General features: G+C 35.4%; 1 protein-coding gene across 12 annotated transcripts in view; it reads right to left on the bottom strand.

The window, feature by feature from the left end:
* The window catches only part of SORCS2 (sortilin related VPS10 domain containing receptor 2), a gene marked incomplete at its 5' end in the record, with an annotated part of 570,927 nt that overhangs the window by 13,723 nt on the left and 539,744 nt on the right, over positions 1-17,460 (bottom strand). For all 12 annotated transcript variants that reach the window (XM_084517076.1, XM_084517072.1, XM_084517073.1 and 9 more), the window contains 6 exons: positions 1,268-1,367; positions 6,243-6,368; positions 8,385-8,497; positions 10,414-10,537; positions 11,914-12,047; positions 16,950-17,136. In XM_084517076.1, coding sequence (XP_084373202.1) covers positions 1,268-1,367; positions 6,243-6,368; positions 8,385-8,497; positions 10,414-10,537; positions 11,914-12,047; positions 16,950-17,136 — 784 coding nt within the window. The remainder of the gene's footprint in view (positions 1-1,267; positions 1,368-6,242; positions 6,369-8,384; positions 8,498-10,413; positions 10,538-11,913; positions 12,048-16,949; positions 17,137-17,460) is intronic.

Consider the following 17,460-nt stretch of genomic DNA (forward strand, 5'->3'; position numbering starts at 1 on the left):
CAGGGTTTATTTTTGTTTGTTTGTTTGCTTGTTTTGTTTTCTGTGAATCTAAAGTTATCATAGGAAATACCACATACCCTAAGTAAATATCATGCAAAAGCAAGGCTGTACTAATTTCACAGATAGAGAAACTAAGGCTCTGAACAACAAAGAAGCTCATCAAGATCATATAGTGGTAAACAATGGAATGTATGGAAAACACTTTCAACTCTAGCCTTTTAAGCTGGTAAATAGATGTTATTCCTTTAAGTGAATGTTTTCTAATGAGATCAGACATGGTACCACAGTGAAATTGCAGCATGATTCTACTTTAAAGAGACTAAGTAACAAAAACTTTATCTTCTACAGAGAGCTGACATAGTATCATTTACATCAGTATTAGCATAAATTGATTGTGGTCAGCTAAGCTTTTGTTCCATAGCACATTCAAGTAAGAGACAAGAATATGTTACTGGAGATGATATACCAAATCTATGAGACATGCTAATATGAAGTTTAAGAAATTTGAACTTTCTGGTTAAAATATCATTTTAACACATCTCTGTTCAAAATATACACACACATATACACACACGCTCTCTTCACCAGGTCCTATCTACAAAGGTAATCTAGAGATGGAGAAAATATATTCCAAAAAAAAGTTTCAATTTATTTTAAACAGAGAAAACATAGATTATTTGTTTCAGTATAGGATTAGCAGGGTCTCTCTGCAGAGACCCTACAGCAAGCTTCAGATCTGTGGATCCATCTGTGTGACACAAAGCCATGTCACAGATGCATGGAGTTATTTTAGGAGAGTTAATGGCTTCAGAAGATCTGCTTTCTCAGTAGCTAGTTCAAAGTGCCTCTAGTTCAACAAGTGTTTTTTTTTGAAGCCTTCCTTCATGGCACTGTTTTGTACAGTATAGGTATTAATGTCATGGCAACACAGAAAAGAGTGAAAAAGAACATTTTGTGATACAAATCATGATATATGACAAAATAGAATTATGTAAAAAGCATGTATTTGGTGGTGATGGTTATTCACAAGTACCAAGTAAAAAAATATATACACGCATACATGTGTATGTATATATATAAATATATATTTATATACGTATATAAACGTGTGTGTGTAGCTATACATCCCAAGTAAATATATGTACTTGTGTATGTATATAAATGTACACATACATATACTGTTACAGAAACTTTCTCCTTCACCTATCAGAGCTCTAATAAGCATCCAGAGGCTGGTCAGTCAGGAGCTTTGTTGATATGTATTTACCTGAATCGGAGTCCGCTAAGGTCACCAAGACCCAATATCCTCCCCTCAGAAAGAAACTGATGTTGTGTGCATTCAAGGCCTGCTTTATAGTTGCTATTCTCTGAAAACACAATAGAGAGAATGTCTCAGACATGTTTTACTCAGTTCTACTTTGAGAGACAATGCTCTGAATAGGACAGCCCCTGGTTCATTGTAGTGAGAAACTCAGAAAGCACTTGTCACCGATGAGCTGAAATCTTAAAGAAATTCCATAGTTAAAAATCATGTAAAACTCCACAAGCTGTAAATGCTGAAAATGTCAAATCCTTATAGCCAAATCTTTCTGCTTACTAAACCCTTTAGGTTTACTGAGTATGTGACAGACCACATGTTATATTTGCATGCACTGTTGGGTTTATCTCAGTCATAACTCAGACATAAGCCATATTAAAAACTCTATCCATTTTCCTAACCCTGTCAGAAGGCAATCTGCAATGTCACTTTAGATTTTTTTACTATGAAATGTAACTGTTATTTGATAATGAACTGCGTGTTGTAATTTAACTCATCTCTTTTGCTACAATTGGATGGATTCCATTTGTATCTAATTTTTAACAATATTCTATAGAAATATATACACCCATCCATGTGGAAAAAATAAGGATTCCTTCTATTTTTCTCCATTGGACAGAGTATACTAATATATGGTCACTTACGTTTTTATGGAGCAGAACCATTAAATATACCATCATATCCTAACTCCAGATGAAAAACTGGCTGAATTTTCCCTTCTACTTCCCTCTGTCTTCAACACAGGCAATCATCTAAAAGATCAAAGCTAGTTTAATACTCTATGCCTTATAATTTAAGGTATGATTTCCCACAGTATGCCAAATTAGAAATATGCTTTATATTCACAAAACCTTCACAAGAACCTCCTTTTATGACATTATCAATTACGGTGCTCATCTTTGACAAGCCTTTGCAGCACAACACACAAAAATCCCTGCAGTCTTTCTCATATTATGGAGAGACTTCACAAAAGTTCAGATCCATATATTCTTGCTCTTATTGAGGAATATCTAACTTCCGAAGTCATTCCATTGACTTTATTAGATTTTTTTTTGATTTTTTTTTTTTTGGTGAAGGAATGACTTAACCTAAGGATGATGTGAGCATGGCCTCAGTTATTTTACAGGAAAATTACTACAGATAGCTCTTAAGTATTTATCTTTTTACCCAGTGTCTGAAAAGAGAATGAATATGAAAACTATATTGATTAGCAGACTTTAAAGTGATACTGACACAACTGAAATAGTTACTTAGTCAGTTCAGGCTCAATCACATTCATGGGATACAAGGTGAGAGGGAACACTGCTTTAGGCTAATCTAATTTTCATCCAGTAAACGCAGTTACTAAGCCCTGTAATTTACCTTTGAAAATGTCATATTTTCCTGGCAGGTATTTGAAGAATCCAATATTTGCTCTTTTTTTTTTTTTTTTTCTCAAGCAATTAAAACTTGTTTATTATTTCTCACCCCACCGCTAAATTTCCACCTAGGTCTATGTAAACTACACTTCCACAGGTCAAAGATCTGAACTCCACGTGAATCCATCCAAAGATTCTGGCATATGTATTTTACTGTTAGATTGATGTTTGTTTCAGCCCTGATGGTTTTGGTTTGATTGATTCCCTGTGGTATGTTTTGAGCACAATGATGCAACTTTAACTTTTTTTTTAAAAAATAACCCAGTGTTTAGAGCTCTTAAAGTTCTTACAATGGCATTTGATTTTTTATCTTCTTTTCCTACATCCTTTCCAATCATAAAATTTGAAAACAAAGGATCCTACATAAGAATGCAGAAATAACTTCACTATTCAAACTCACTCATTTGGTTACACACCTGGGGATCTGAGTCACCTGTTTTGTCAAAACAACTCAGTGGGAATTTTCATACAGTAGTTTGTCTAGATACAATCCTAAATTTTCCTCGGAGTCACTGCTTCCCAGGCTTTAGTTGACTCAACTGGATTTATACCACCATTAGACGTGTAATAGATGTGCATAAATTAAACAACCAAATCTTTCTCTAAAGTCAATGATATAAATGAAGCACTTCTGAAATTGTTGTGTTCTTAAAACCAGGCAAAATCACCCTCACACCCTCAGCTGTTATTTCTACATGCATAAATTTGAAAAAAGTCTTTTGCCTAAATGGAACCAAATGACAGAATTATCCAAGGGGCTCCTACTACTGTCCTGCCAACTTATTTACAATCTTTATATCACCGGCTACGTTTGTAAGTACTGACATCTTATCTAGATTTCTAATAAACTTAATAAATAACATCACATCACAACATGCCTTGTAAAAGGCCACCACAAGCTCCAGCAAATATTTGCTTTCTGCCTGATCTAGAAGTTGTCTTTAACAATCCTTCTGAAATTACACGTAGTATCCCAACTCTAAAAGGTTGTCTACCAGGAACAAATAGCTTATCTTTAAGGGAAGAAACTTCATAACTATGTCTAAAATAAGGATTTCGGGGGCACTCCCATCAAACATGCAGGAAACATTCTGAGTTGATGAATTCTGACAGGAACACCACAGGACTGAGTTTGAAAACTGTCACTAGCAGCGTGACAGAGCACATCCTTTCAGTAAAACATGAGAAAAGGAATATGATGAAGACCCTCAAAATTCTCTTATTTCATATTTAAGCATGTAACACCATGAGTCTTTAACTGTTGATTTAAATAGTTCAGCCTTCTAAGTTTACATAGGGTATATATTTTCAGGATTTTTCATGATTCACCACAGACACAATACATATTCCCCAAAAATGATGACATTCAATTCTAAATCAACAAATTTATATACACATATCCACAGCTAAAGGAATGTCCCTATGCACCTGGCACTAGATGATTGACTCTAAAGCTTTGTACTCTATAAAACAGCCAAAGAGTTGAGATGCAATACTAGCGTAGCTGATTTTTTATCACTGGATAGCATAGGTGACTGTAATTGCTCCTGTCTTTCTTTGTTCCTGCTCCAACCAAATGCAGGTTGAACCATATTTGGTATTGTCATACAAGTAATTCCCAGGCACCATTTGTGTGACCCGGTCTAACCTAAGTGTCAGAAATGTACCATTCTTCTCCAGGTTTTACACTTTCTTTCACCTTTCCACCTTTCCACTCTAGTTTCAGAAAACTTTTGCAGGGTCTATCTGGGATAATACTTATTACAGGAAGTGTGTTCTCCTAAACTAGTGTAATATCTCCATAGCCCACCTAAACAACAGAAGTTTTCACAAATAACTTGCAACATATGATTGTTCTTCTTTATGCTATAGAGCAACTCAGGGTATTTCACATAGAAGATAAAAAAATAAATAAATAAAAATGCAGCATTGATTATAATTGATAATATTCTTCAAGGTGCCTTGAAGAACAGTGCTAATATAACAGTAGAGATTTAAAGGGAACTAAAATACATAACATTTTTCACTGATGTAAAATGTTTGCAGAACCCAAGAATCAATCACCATAGTTTGTTTAAATTATTAGAGGGATCCATTCTATATACATTTGGAATAAAGAGAAATAATTTCCTTTAGAAGCTGCACCTTGCCTCCTAAAGTAGAAAGACGCAAGTAATTTTGAAGAGGTAATACTCACCTGGCCAAAAGCCATAGTTCATGAATAGCTCCTTACTAAGGAAACAACCTATTAGAATTAACTGTTTCCTGCAATATAATCAGGATTTTAGACTCCCAGGAATTCCCACTATGATTACAGAGTGAGAACAGTAAGAATTTAGGGTTACCACAGGGGGAATATTCTGTTTATTCATACTGCTCTCTGCATATTTCACACCACTCTCTGTGCAAAACACCTGTTCAAGTACTTGGACAATGTCAGTTTACCCCTTTGGATCTTCCAAAGTGTACCCCCATCAGTACCATAAACACTCTATTGCTATTGTATTAATATGATGAGCTTTGTCTTATCTACTTCTCCAGCTCTTTGAATACTGTGACCTTGCCTCAAAGAGTAGTAAAATACCCTTCAAAATTAACAATACTTTACACTGTGATTCTTCATAGCTGCCAGGACTTGAGCTGCAAGATACTGGCACAGAGTTGGGATCTGTTCCTTTTCTATCACAGCAAAAGGACAAGTATCATAAATAGTAATTTAGAAAAAAAGACCACACAGTATTCTTATTTTCTACTGGCATATACTTTTTACATGTATTATGGAAGGGATATGGTTTAGAAGGGGGCGGGGAGGGAGTGCAGGGGGGAACGACGACAATGGACTAATTTCTGATTTTCATTTGTTTCTTGGCAATTGAAAAGGATCTCATAAAGAAAAGACAGAAACTACCTGTTTGATGCTCTTTAGGTCAACTATTACAGGTCTATTGTTAAGGTTCTGTTTCTGTTGGGCCTGAAATCTAATTTGCTTTTGAAGAAGCGAAAAAAGTTTCTTCCTCCTTAGAAACATCAGTGTTCTGAACACACTCTTTGTTCTACTTGATCTTCACAGACTGTCATGCTATTGCTGTTGTTTCTGTTTAAAAAACAGATCAATATTATTTATTCTTGAGAAATACAGAAATATCACTAGATTATGCTGTGGAGAAGAACATGGCCTACTGTGAAAATGCTGTATGTCTGAAAAAGCATTAAGAGGGAACAACGGTTATTGTGGGTTAGCATTTAGTTGAATAATAATAATTTATTCTCCTCCATCTTCTCACGTGGTAGGACTTATTCCTTAATATAGGAAGGTGGTCTAAACACTGCCGTACACAGAAGTCATACTTGTTGCCAGCTTTTACATGTCTCTTGTCAGGTGGGAGTGAGATCTTTACACAGTCAGGGAGAAACTTTTAATTCCACATAAAGACAATGAAAGTACAGCCAGTAATTTAAAAATACGATAAAAATTAGCTTAACCAGACATACATTGCTCTGATTACCTTATCACTAGTTACACTTCTCTTCCTTTTAGGCTGGTTTGCTGGTAGCAGCACATGCAAGTCAGCAGTTGTAGGAAGACCAGGTTTCACTACTGTCATAAGTGTTTCTTCGGGTATATTGGTTTCCTGTGAAGACAAAGATATATGGCAAATTATAGAACAGGGTGCTTTGTATTTTATATAAAATACACAAGCAATTCCTCATGGGTCTTTCATTCTTTAGTCTTCAGATCCCTAGCATTTAGAGTGGATTCCACCAGAAGCTAAAACATGAACAAAGCCAAACATTAATTAACTGAAATGTGAGCTGCTCTTTGAAGATTAGAACTACGCATTGTTATCATATTGAAAAAGATTTAGTGGCATCATGGAAAGAAGCAAAATGAAGTGGTATGCAGTTTTAGCAAAACTCTGCAATGGCTTTGAATTTTTAGGGTAACTTTAAAAATAATTCCTAAGCGATTTAGGATCTTTTGTCAGCTGTTCAGACGCCTAGCAGACTTAGAACATACATTATAGCCAACGTCAGCTTAAGGAGGCTACTTTTCCTTCTGCGTTTAAGGGACAGAGAACAATCTCTCAGGGTGAGATTAAAAGCACCTAGGCTCAGATTGGTATGAATATGTGCACCCCACACTGAAAGTCAAATCCATCCCTTATTAAAGTCGTTTGTGAAAATTTTGTTTTCTGACCCAAATTCCTCCTTGTGTTATGTAACAGTCACAAAATTTGAAATGACAACACTCAGGGCATTTCCCATTGCCTTTCTCGGAACAGATACTGAAATTGCATTAAATTGTCCATATTCTTTTGCAAATGATTTAGTAACTAAAATGCAAGGGCAATTTTATAGGGTGGTAAAATATTTGTTAGACTGAAACTGGTTATTGGAAGTGTGTAAATGGGAATTTAATTTGACATTTGATGTGAAGCTTAAAAAAAAAAAAAAAGCAGGAAATTGTATAAAGTCAAAATTCAAAAATTTGATGTACACTACTGCAAATCAAGGAAAAGTCCAGCAATTTCATAGAATCATAGAATATCCTGAGTTGGAAGGGACCCTTAAGGATCATCAAGTCCAACTCTTGACACCGCACAGGTCTACCCAAAAGTTCAGACCATGTGCCTAAGTGCACAGTCCAATCTCTTCTTAAATTCAGACAGGCTCGGTGCAGTGACCACTTCCCTGGGGAGCCTGTTCCAGTGTGCAACCACCCTCTCTGTGAAGAACCCCCTCCTGACGTCCAGCCTAAATTTCCCCTGCCTCAGCTTAACCCCATTCCCGCAGGTCCTGTCACTAGTGTTAATGGAGAAAAGGTCTCCTGCCTCTCAACACCCCCTTACGAGGAAGTTGTAGACTGTAATGAGGTCTCCCCTCAGCCTCCTCTTCTCCAGGCTGAACAGGCCCAGTTCAGCCACACAAAGTTGTGTTCAAACACAACTACTTAAAAAAAAAATCATAAACCTGCAACTCAGTGATATTGTTCTCACAAAAAGTCTGTATGTGCATGCTCTACTTTGGCAGCGTGTATATCTGAAGAGTATAGCTCTAAACCTCACAGATTTTATGTGGTCATCTTCGTTTATCACACAGAACTGTTGCACAGCTTTGTACTTGATTTAATCTACAGGATTCAACTGCTCCCAGTCCACATTTCTTTTGCAAATATGATCTAAAAAAATCCACAGCTGTAACAACTGCTTGCCTGTTCATTCTATCTAATTTTTGACTATACAACTGACACTGTGAAGTCTCTCTGCTTTTTTTTCTACACAAAGACTATGTCTTTAAATTACAAAGTACCCTTTGCTTTATGCTACATATATCATATTTAAACTACTCTTGCTGTTTTGGAGTCAGCAGTATTTGCCATGATGTCTACTCCTAATCCCATAGAGCAATATTTAGCATTAATTGCCAATTAGGCTGTGTTAGAACTAAACTTTTGTATGTTACAATATCACTATCCACAGCTTGCCCATAGAAGTGACATTAGGCTCAAACTTGTTTGAAATGTGGCTCGTGAGGTTCATTTTATTATTTTGCTCTGTGTCCTTTTTTTTCTGAATGAGAAGGCATTAACTTAACCTTCAAGGTTTACGACTGGAGAGGGAACATTTACAAGCAATCTGAAAGAGCACCTTTGCAAGAAGTCGTGTTACTACCCGCCCTATATCTTCCCTCCACTCTGGTATGTCGGGGTTGTACATGTCCAGGTGCTTAGTAAACTTCAGAGGAAGAACATGGAAATGATCTAGAAAGACAAAAAGGAATGTTTTCAAACCATTAAAAAAAAGATTTCAAAAAACATTTTGTATATATTTTTATATTTATGTATTCATATATATACATATTTATACATCTATATGTATATGTGTGTGTGTGTGTGTGTGTATGTATATGAAAAAGAATGTCTATTTTCTATGCAGTGCTGCAGTATGTGACAAACCCTTCCCCAAGGAGCCTACAGTCTACAGCAGCATGGAGCAAAAGTACACTCCTGTCAAGCACTCAATTTCTTTCTGTATTTTCATCAACATCATCAAATTTGTGCCTAAAGATTAAAAAAAAAAAAAAAGGCAGTAAGAAAAAAATAAAGCAAGCAGATTTACATTCATTTTCTGGGGTCATAACATTCCCAATAAATTTTTTAAAAGACAATATACCACACAAACATTGTTGGTTTCTTTTATTTTTAATGGGAATTTGCCAATGGATTCTATTGTCGCTGAATCATAAACATATGTTTTTTTGCCTATTACATGTTCCTGTTTGTCATGCAAAATGGATACCTTGCATATTCCATAAACTAGCTGCAAAAATAAGAACAAAAATGATATGCCAAATGCTAACTACTGTCCTCTATGAAAAAAAAAAAAAAAAAAAAAATACTCCAACAACATTTATTTGGATATTGTCCAAAATATCTGAAATACTAGAAATGGGCTATTTCTCAGTAAGGAGTCTCTACTCTTTCTCCTTACAGGCTCCTTGGAAGAACACCTGGGGAAGTTAATGCAAAGCAGAGAAAGAGATCATTTGGAATGCAGGCATGACTCAAACGTGCCCCTCACAAACAGTTTGGACAGAGTTGTATTGTGTTTTATTATAATTATGTTTTTCTTTTCCAAGGCTTTCTTTATTTCCATCATGTACTTTCTTTCATGTATTTTCCATCAGTACTTTCTTGCTCTTTGTATCAGAATTTGCCAACGTGAACAGCAGAAGCAATGTTAGAAAGCCAAAGACATTGATTTCATCTCACTAAGAGGGCATATTCTTTCTAAAAAAGTGGAGGCACTTTTAATTGGTAGCATAAATATTAAATCCATTTATCTCAGGAAAGGAGAAGGTTTATAAAAGCTCTGTTTAGCATGAGTGTGGTTTTCATCATTACTTAAAAAAGTATACTAAAAGCAAAACAACCTTCTTTCACTGTTCAGATAAGAGATATGTCTCATTTTGTGTATTTCATGATATCTGAAAGCTTTTAGTTCTGTATTAAAGAGATTTTTTTTTGCATATCACAATTCTCACATGTGACAGCACAAATTCAAATGTAAATAATTTGTCAGCACTACATTTTTCACAGTATAGTATGCCTTGTCACCATATTATACAACACAGAAAACACACCAGGCCACAATGTGAAACATGAGCTGAGGTTCAGCTTCTTCTATCGAAGAGTTCAATATTTACAACAAAGCAACACTTGATTAAATATTTCAGATAAACATCAAAGGAATGGTGGTATATTGTCATAGAAATCAAATATTTCATATTGTTATTAATACTGAGAGCTATTTTTTTTCCAGAGATATTTAAACTGTTGCATTTAGAAATTCTAACTAACTCTTTAGTCACAGGCCAAAATACTATTTAAATGTTATTGCCACATACAGCATTTGGAAACCACAGCAACTTTTACAATAAGCAAAGGAAAGACAAGGTTTCAAATGAAACCCTTCCATACAATCACACTACTCAACTTCATGAAGTTACCAAGTGACACTTTAACCCTCTAACTTTAGGAATTAAATGTGGCATTACATATGATTATTCAACAGGTTCAGTTCTGCCAGGACTGGTTTAAAAGTTATATAAAAACACGTACATGTGAAAATAAACAAACAAACAAACAAATAAATAAATAAATGAGTAAAGTCTTACCAAAAACATGGACAACTTTTGAATCCTGAAGCATGGAGTTCCCACAGGAAGCTTGCACTGTCACTCTGACATCACCTGTTACAGCAAACTTCGTTACCAGAAAATTGTCCAATGTAAGAAGTGGCTTTAAAAACAAAGAAAAGTTGAAAATAGAATTTCAACAACCATAATAGCATCTGAACAGAGAGCCACTAAAAATATCAGCAGAGAAGGTTTCAGACCAATTACTTTTTAGACTGATGATCAACATTTTATCAAATTACTTGATTATAATTTTCAAAGACTGTTTCTTTCCCCAGATGGATCTTTTATAAGCAGAAAACTGCCAGACTGGGCAAATATTTCTGTTAGAATAATTGGTAGAGTATTACGTTTTCATACAGATCCCACTGAAATAAACAGATTTTGAGTCAGGCTCACAGATCTTTACAAGATCACATTCAGCAAGTCATTTGCCTCAAAAAATGTGGGTTATAGCCAAGGTCAAATGGATTACTTTAGTCAGCTGAGAGCACAACCCATGGAAGTGCACCAGTCTATTGTAACTTCCAAGGTGGAGCTGAGTTAATCTGCTCCCTGACCACATCTGTATGAATTACGAAACCCTCCAAAAGACTAAATCAATCTGCAGTGCCTATTCTGGCAATGGTAAACTCAGTTACAATGAACAGATACAGACAAGGATTATGTTAGACCACACATATGCAAGACAAAAGTTCACTGCACTTATCTGAAATCATTCTTGTGTCATACTTTGTCTCCCTCATAAAGAAAGTATTTTATGTATCTGTTATTGAAAAAACTGCCTTAAAAAAATTAACCCAGCTAGACAAGTATTCCCAATGGCAATACTTGGTTATTTATTGCTCTAGGCTATGCGTATCTAGACTTTGTACTCCCAAATAAATACCACTATATTGTTTAAGTGCTCTGACTGTTTTGATACCCTTTTTTTGATATCCTCTCTAGTTTTGATATCACCGTTTAGTTTAGACTCCCTGTTTTAGGCTCCCAGAAAGTACTTAGGTATAAAATCACAGAATCACAGAATATATATACATTTCTGTGCAGTATTTAGATTTTCAGAATTTCACACAATCAACATAGAAGTGCATAAATCCAAGTTTTATCATTCACCAGTGCTGTGATCACAAATGCACCTTTCCACAAGTTGTTGTTGTTTTCCCCTGCCCCCCATTAAGTAATTAAACACAATTGTTTTTCCTTCAAAATGAATATGGTTTGGAAATTTAAACAAGTTTTAGAAGAGAAATTTCCATTTCCACATAAATAGGAATAAAGGGAAATGAACACCTTAAAAGTATGTGATAAAGCAAGGGATGTTAGATACTCCTTGCACAGGATATAGGTGTCTATTTGGAATGAAAGATGGTCTGAAAGAAGTCATGTAACGTGGTAGTATTTCCATTAAAATAAAGTGTCACTCAATCTTTACTGGAAAGAGATTGAAAATAATCTCAGCCAAAACAATTCATGTACCTGAAGATTGTTTCCTATCCACCAGTAGAAGACTGTCAAATTAGGATTCTTGGGCAATATGATGGCTGTCAGATTCACCTCCTGGTTTCTGCCAATGACTGGAACCACTTCTAAATTTAAAGCCTGCAGTGGAGCTGAACAAAGTTCCCAAAACATCATTGAACCATCACTGAAATACAATTGAATCCATCAATTTATTAATGCCTTTTTTTTTTTTTTTTTTTTTCCCCAAAGGCTTATTACCTGTACAACGTAAGGTCCTGAAATTATTTTTCTCTCTCTCTCCTGCCTGTGTTGAAAGCTATGGGCATAATTGGATGATTTCAACCAAAAATAAAATAATTTAAAAACATAGAGAAAAACAAAATTGTTGAGCAATGTGATGGATCATAAAGATGCACCTCTATGTTGCACTTTTTTTGGTGTACTTTTTGTTGTACTTTTTTTGGTGCCTGTTCAATTTTAGAGACCATATGCATACATTCCAGATAAAAAATAAAAAAGGCAATCTCAGCTTTATTTTAAGTAATAAGGGATCAAATAAATAGAAATCTAACAAATCTTTCAAACTGCAAAGTGAAAAGCAGAAAACTGAATAAAAATGTTGCTGAGTATTCATTTGCATTATAAAATATCAGCTGTTAGGCTCACCACACATAAGCTCTCATTAATGCCTGCTTTAAAATAGTGGGTACACCAGGGGAGCATTTATTTGCAAATCAAGACAGATAACCTCTGTGCACTGTGTGCTTTTTGAATGTTTGTCCCTTTCAGATTATTTTTTCTACAAATTCTGTATGCATTATTATTTATATAGAAGGTATATAAAGAGAGATGGAACACCTCTCCTATGAAGAAAGGTTGAGATATCTGGGGATGTTCAGCCTGAAGGAGAGAATGTTCCAGGGAGACCTCACTGCAGCTTTTCAATACTTAAAGGGGGCTTATAAAAAAGATGGAGAACAACTTTTTGCTCAGGCAGATAATGACAGGACAAGGTGAACCATTTCAAACTAAAAGAGGGGAGATTTGGTTTAGATGTTAGGAGGAAATTCTTCACTCAGAGGGTTGTGAGGCACTGGAACAGGTTGCCCAGAGAAGCTGTGGATGCCCCCATCCCTGGAGGTGTTCAAGGCTGGATGGGGCTTTGGGCAGTCTGGTCTGGTGGAAGGTGTCCCTGCCCATGCCAGGGTGGTTGGAACTGGGTGATCTTTAAGTTCCCTTCCAACCCAAACCATTCTGTGTTTCTATATAAGAAACACATCATTAAGATAAAATCAGATAAATTCATCTTAATGGCATATTTTCCTTTGAAGTACAATTGAAATTTTGAAATTATATCTTTGTCTCTGAGTGTATATTTTTCAGAATATCTGGTTATAATTTCTATGTATATACATTATAATGTTACAACTATAATTTCTTAACTTAAGAAATGCTTGTTGAGGGATTTTTGAAACAGCAAGGAGGCTATGACTTGCTGCAGCTGAGCAAACCAAGCTACCAGGATGACTATGAGAAGTTCCCATGACAGTGTTCCCACATTGCCCAATTGAGGAATTTAGAAAAATATTGTTGCCAGCAGCTGGCTTCAAGGATCTACGTGACTACTAATCACAAGGGGGTTGTTTTCTTGCAGGTGGGGTATTTTTCTTGCAGTTATTTGTCCGAGTGCTTTTGACCAATAATCTTGTGTGAGACACTATCCACCCCTGTTAAGTTTGCTATAAAAGTCAGGCTATTCGGGTAATAAAGGCGAGCATGATCTGACCATACTAGTGTCTGTCGTGTTTTCAGCCGTTCTTCCTGCAACCAATGCTTAAACTACCTTAAGCTGCACAATCTGTTCAGGATACAAAAACGCTGTGTAGTAAAAAAAAATGCATTAATTACCCAGAGTGAATACTAATACATCCATTTTTGTTCTACTTTAAGTATCTTTTCATTCACACAAGGTCTTTCATCTCATCATTTCAAACTTAAAGGTAATTAACATTGGTTTAAGGCCTTTCTCCTACTCTCTTTCATTAACTGAAGTCACTTCCCATTCACTTTCAATCAATTCAGTCAGTGCATTGAATTTCTCTGAGAGAGCAAGTTGTTTAGACTGTGCACATTCTCCTTTTCCACCTCACTTCAACCTGAGTTTGTGCTGCTTCATCCAAACTTAAGGCTCTACTTTCATTCTGAATTTTCACTGAGGACTCTTTAACTATCTACCTGAATTCAAGTTCAATTCATTCTGGATGTTTAAACAAAAGGTTTCTTCAGTAGTTTTTTTACCAAAGCTGAATTAAGATGCTCATTCTGTTGCTGGTGTCTTGAGGAAAATTCAGAAACTGTAGGAATTCCAATTAAATCTTCTCCTCCTAGAAAACAGGTTTTCTTTCTGATGATGCAAAATACATTCTGGAGAGAATCTGCATCACTGTTTGATTTTGCCATATATTTCCATTCTTACAGAGGAAACTGATCTTTTTGAAATATGGCTTTGCTCCTGAAGAAGATTACTGTCTTTTTCAAAATTTTGTTTATAGGGGAAGTTGTTTGGCACTTGAATCATGAGTTTGCCATTTCTATACAGGAAAGAGCTAATAATTACTGCAAGTCCTGTTCTTCTCAGTCATATCATTCTGTAATGCATTTGAACAAGCTTCATAGCACTTTCTAATGTTCGTAATTAGGAATGAAGTTGACTTATATTATTTCTGTTTAACCATTTAACCGAACTATAATTTCAGTGCACTTTTCCAGGCTGTCATATCATTTCCATGTCATTTTCTACCACTACCACTACCACCCCTCCCCTCCCCCGCAAAATATATATATCACCAAGCTTATCACACACTATAGTGACTCTGGTTTCATGTCATGAAGAAGAAAATGCATGTCTACTTCTTCCTGAGTTCTTTTTATTCTGCGTTATCTATTGACATGTATACTATCAGACTTGTTCTAATTTATCTTACAGTTTATTAACAAGTTGTAGATTTTGTCATCAGGATCAGAAAACACAAATCACAAGCCAAATTTTATATATTTGCCCTATATTATTATGCCCCATGGCATTTCATACCAACAGAACTTCATGGGATTTAAAAATATTTCATTTGCCCCTCATAAAATTTCTCTGTGAATACATCAGATGGAAATAGAGTGAAAGAAGGACTCTGGACATTTCTGCTTTCTTGATATTCCACAACAAAAACTGGCCCTGAGCAGCTGTTATTGTTTCTCTAAAATTTAGAAATATCATATTATTTTTTTCCAACTAGTTTCCTCAAATCTCATAATTTACTTTAAAAAATAAACACTGTAAATCACATGTGAAGTGTTTACTCAAGCATGCTGGGTAACATGCGTCCATGTATCTTCTGGATCATTTGTAACATCCGCAGAGAAGCTCAAGATGAGTTCAGAAATAACCAAGTCTGCTTTTAGTACTCCACTGACTCTGTACTTCAGTACCAAATTCCTCTTAAAGACCCTGCCATTTTATTCTTGAGAAAATACCTCAGGCTACTGCAATTTGTAAAACCACTGCATAAAACACAATTGACATCTTTTATTTTTACTGTTTATCCAGATGTAGGTCAAATCAGAACCACATTTTGAGAAAGCAATTGTTCAGCTTTCCATCAGGGCTTGTTACCATTTGTCATCTTCTGAACAATTAGAAGATATTCTCCGGGGAGAGAAGATGTTACACATAGTTTTTGGTGTTCATTGCTTTTAAAGATCTACCAACTGTGCTTCTACTTAGAGACTTCTGTATTTAATCTACTTCTCAACATGCATAAACTCCTAAAAAATAAAGGTAAAACTAAGAAATTTATCTGAGCTCTCTGGAATTGTCAAATGTTTTAAAAAAACAAACAAACAATGAATAAACAATAATGAAACAGAGATGGAGAATTAGATTTTGACCATTTCCATTTGATCTTAATAGGAGATTGGACATTAGCATTAATGGATTGGGCTCCGTCTGTTAATCAAAGCACAACTGGAAATGCTGGACTCAGATTCTGAAGAGCAAAATGCAGATATAGCAGCATCCCACCAGAAAGACTGACATAAAACACAAGGATTTGTGCACAGCCTTGTATGTGGTTCCATTGCTTTCTGTTGCTTTGGGATTAGGATGGAAGACACTGTTCCCACCAGTGGAAACAGACACCTGGAGAATACAAAATGAATATATCTTTTCCTTTGATGTTACTTGTTTCTGAAGTTTTGACACATCTGAAAACAGACAAAGCAATGGCTGTTTTGAATCTTGAAGTAAGAGGAAAATTCAGTTCCAGTTATGAGTTTCCTTCTTCATTTCAATTATGAGGTGACTGAGGTACATTAAGCCTGTGATGGTGCATGATACTCCCTGTGCCATGCTAGTCTTTTCTTCTGAATCTATTAAATGCTTTTTTTTAGATCTTAATTAAGAAGAGAGGGAGACAGATTTGAGTCAAGTAATACTGCCTGCCAATATGAAATTAAATTCAAGTAACACTTTAAAACTTTGTGAAAATTAATGATCTAAAACTAGATTCAAGGACTCTAAATAAGCAACCTGACTTTTAGAAATGTTAAGATTTTGATCCTTCCATCAACTTGTACTTTGTTAAAACTGTACAAGAGATCATACTTTTCTCAATATGTCTGTTCACTTGCTTCATACAGCACCTAAAATCTCCTAAAAAGACATAGCTTGAAGTGCTAAATTTTAGCTGCTAAGACTGACAATAGGGTCTTGAGTTAGGAAGAGGGTTCAAACCTGAGATTTGAACTGAGGAATGCTTGCTATTTAAAATATTAATACACCATCCTTCTTCTAAATCTAAACAAAACTAACTCTGACCTCATTATACATTATGTTTACAAGCCTCTACAGTAATAACATACAGCAATGGAAGATTGCATGAGGTTATTGAAAAAATATGTATTTTTTCCTAATTGTGACTAGTAATTCTTAACTACTTCATAGTTGTCACAAGGTTTGTATGCAGAAGAGTAAAAGTAAAAATAAAAATGTAACTTACGGTTCACTTGGATGAACACCACAGCCTCATCGTGCCCAGCAACATTTTCAGCCTTCACCAAGACACGGTAAATCCCAGGATTCTCGTAGCGGTGACGAATGGGTTCTCCAGTCATTGTGAGGTTCACATATATTGCCTTAAAGCCATCACCAAGATCTACCTGGTACTTGGTATTCAATATGTCACCCTAAAAGGAGAATATATAAAAATAGTTAAAATGATCAGAACCTAAATAGACAAGATGCATTATTTTAACCATTTCCTGAATCACAGTATTTCCAGCCCCAGCCAGATGTTTTGACTCAATTGCAGCAGCTACAGTAAAACCACTGAACTCATTGCAAAGATTTTAGAGCAATAAATGCTGTATGCTAACTTTCTGCAGTAAGGCACTACCTTAAAACAAAACACTCCAGACCACTCGGCCCAGTTGTATGACACAGAAACCATCAATCCTATCTTAGTGTATCTGGACATTAATTAATATAATGGTGCAAGACAACCCTAAATT

Source organism: Aythya ferina (assembly GCF_964211825.1).
Source record: "Aythya ferina genome assembly, chromosome: 4".
Lineage (NCBI taxonomy): Eukaryota > Metazoa > Chordata > Aves > Anseriformes > Anatidae > Aythya > Aythya ferina.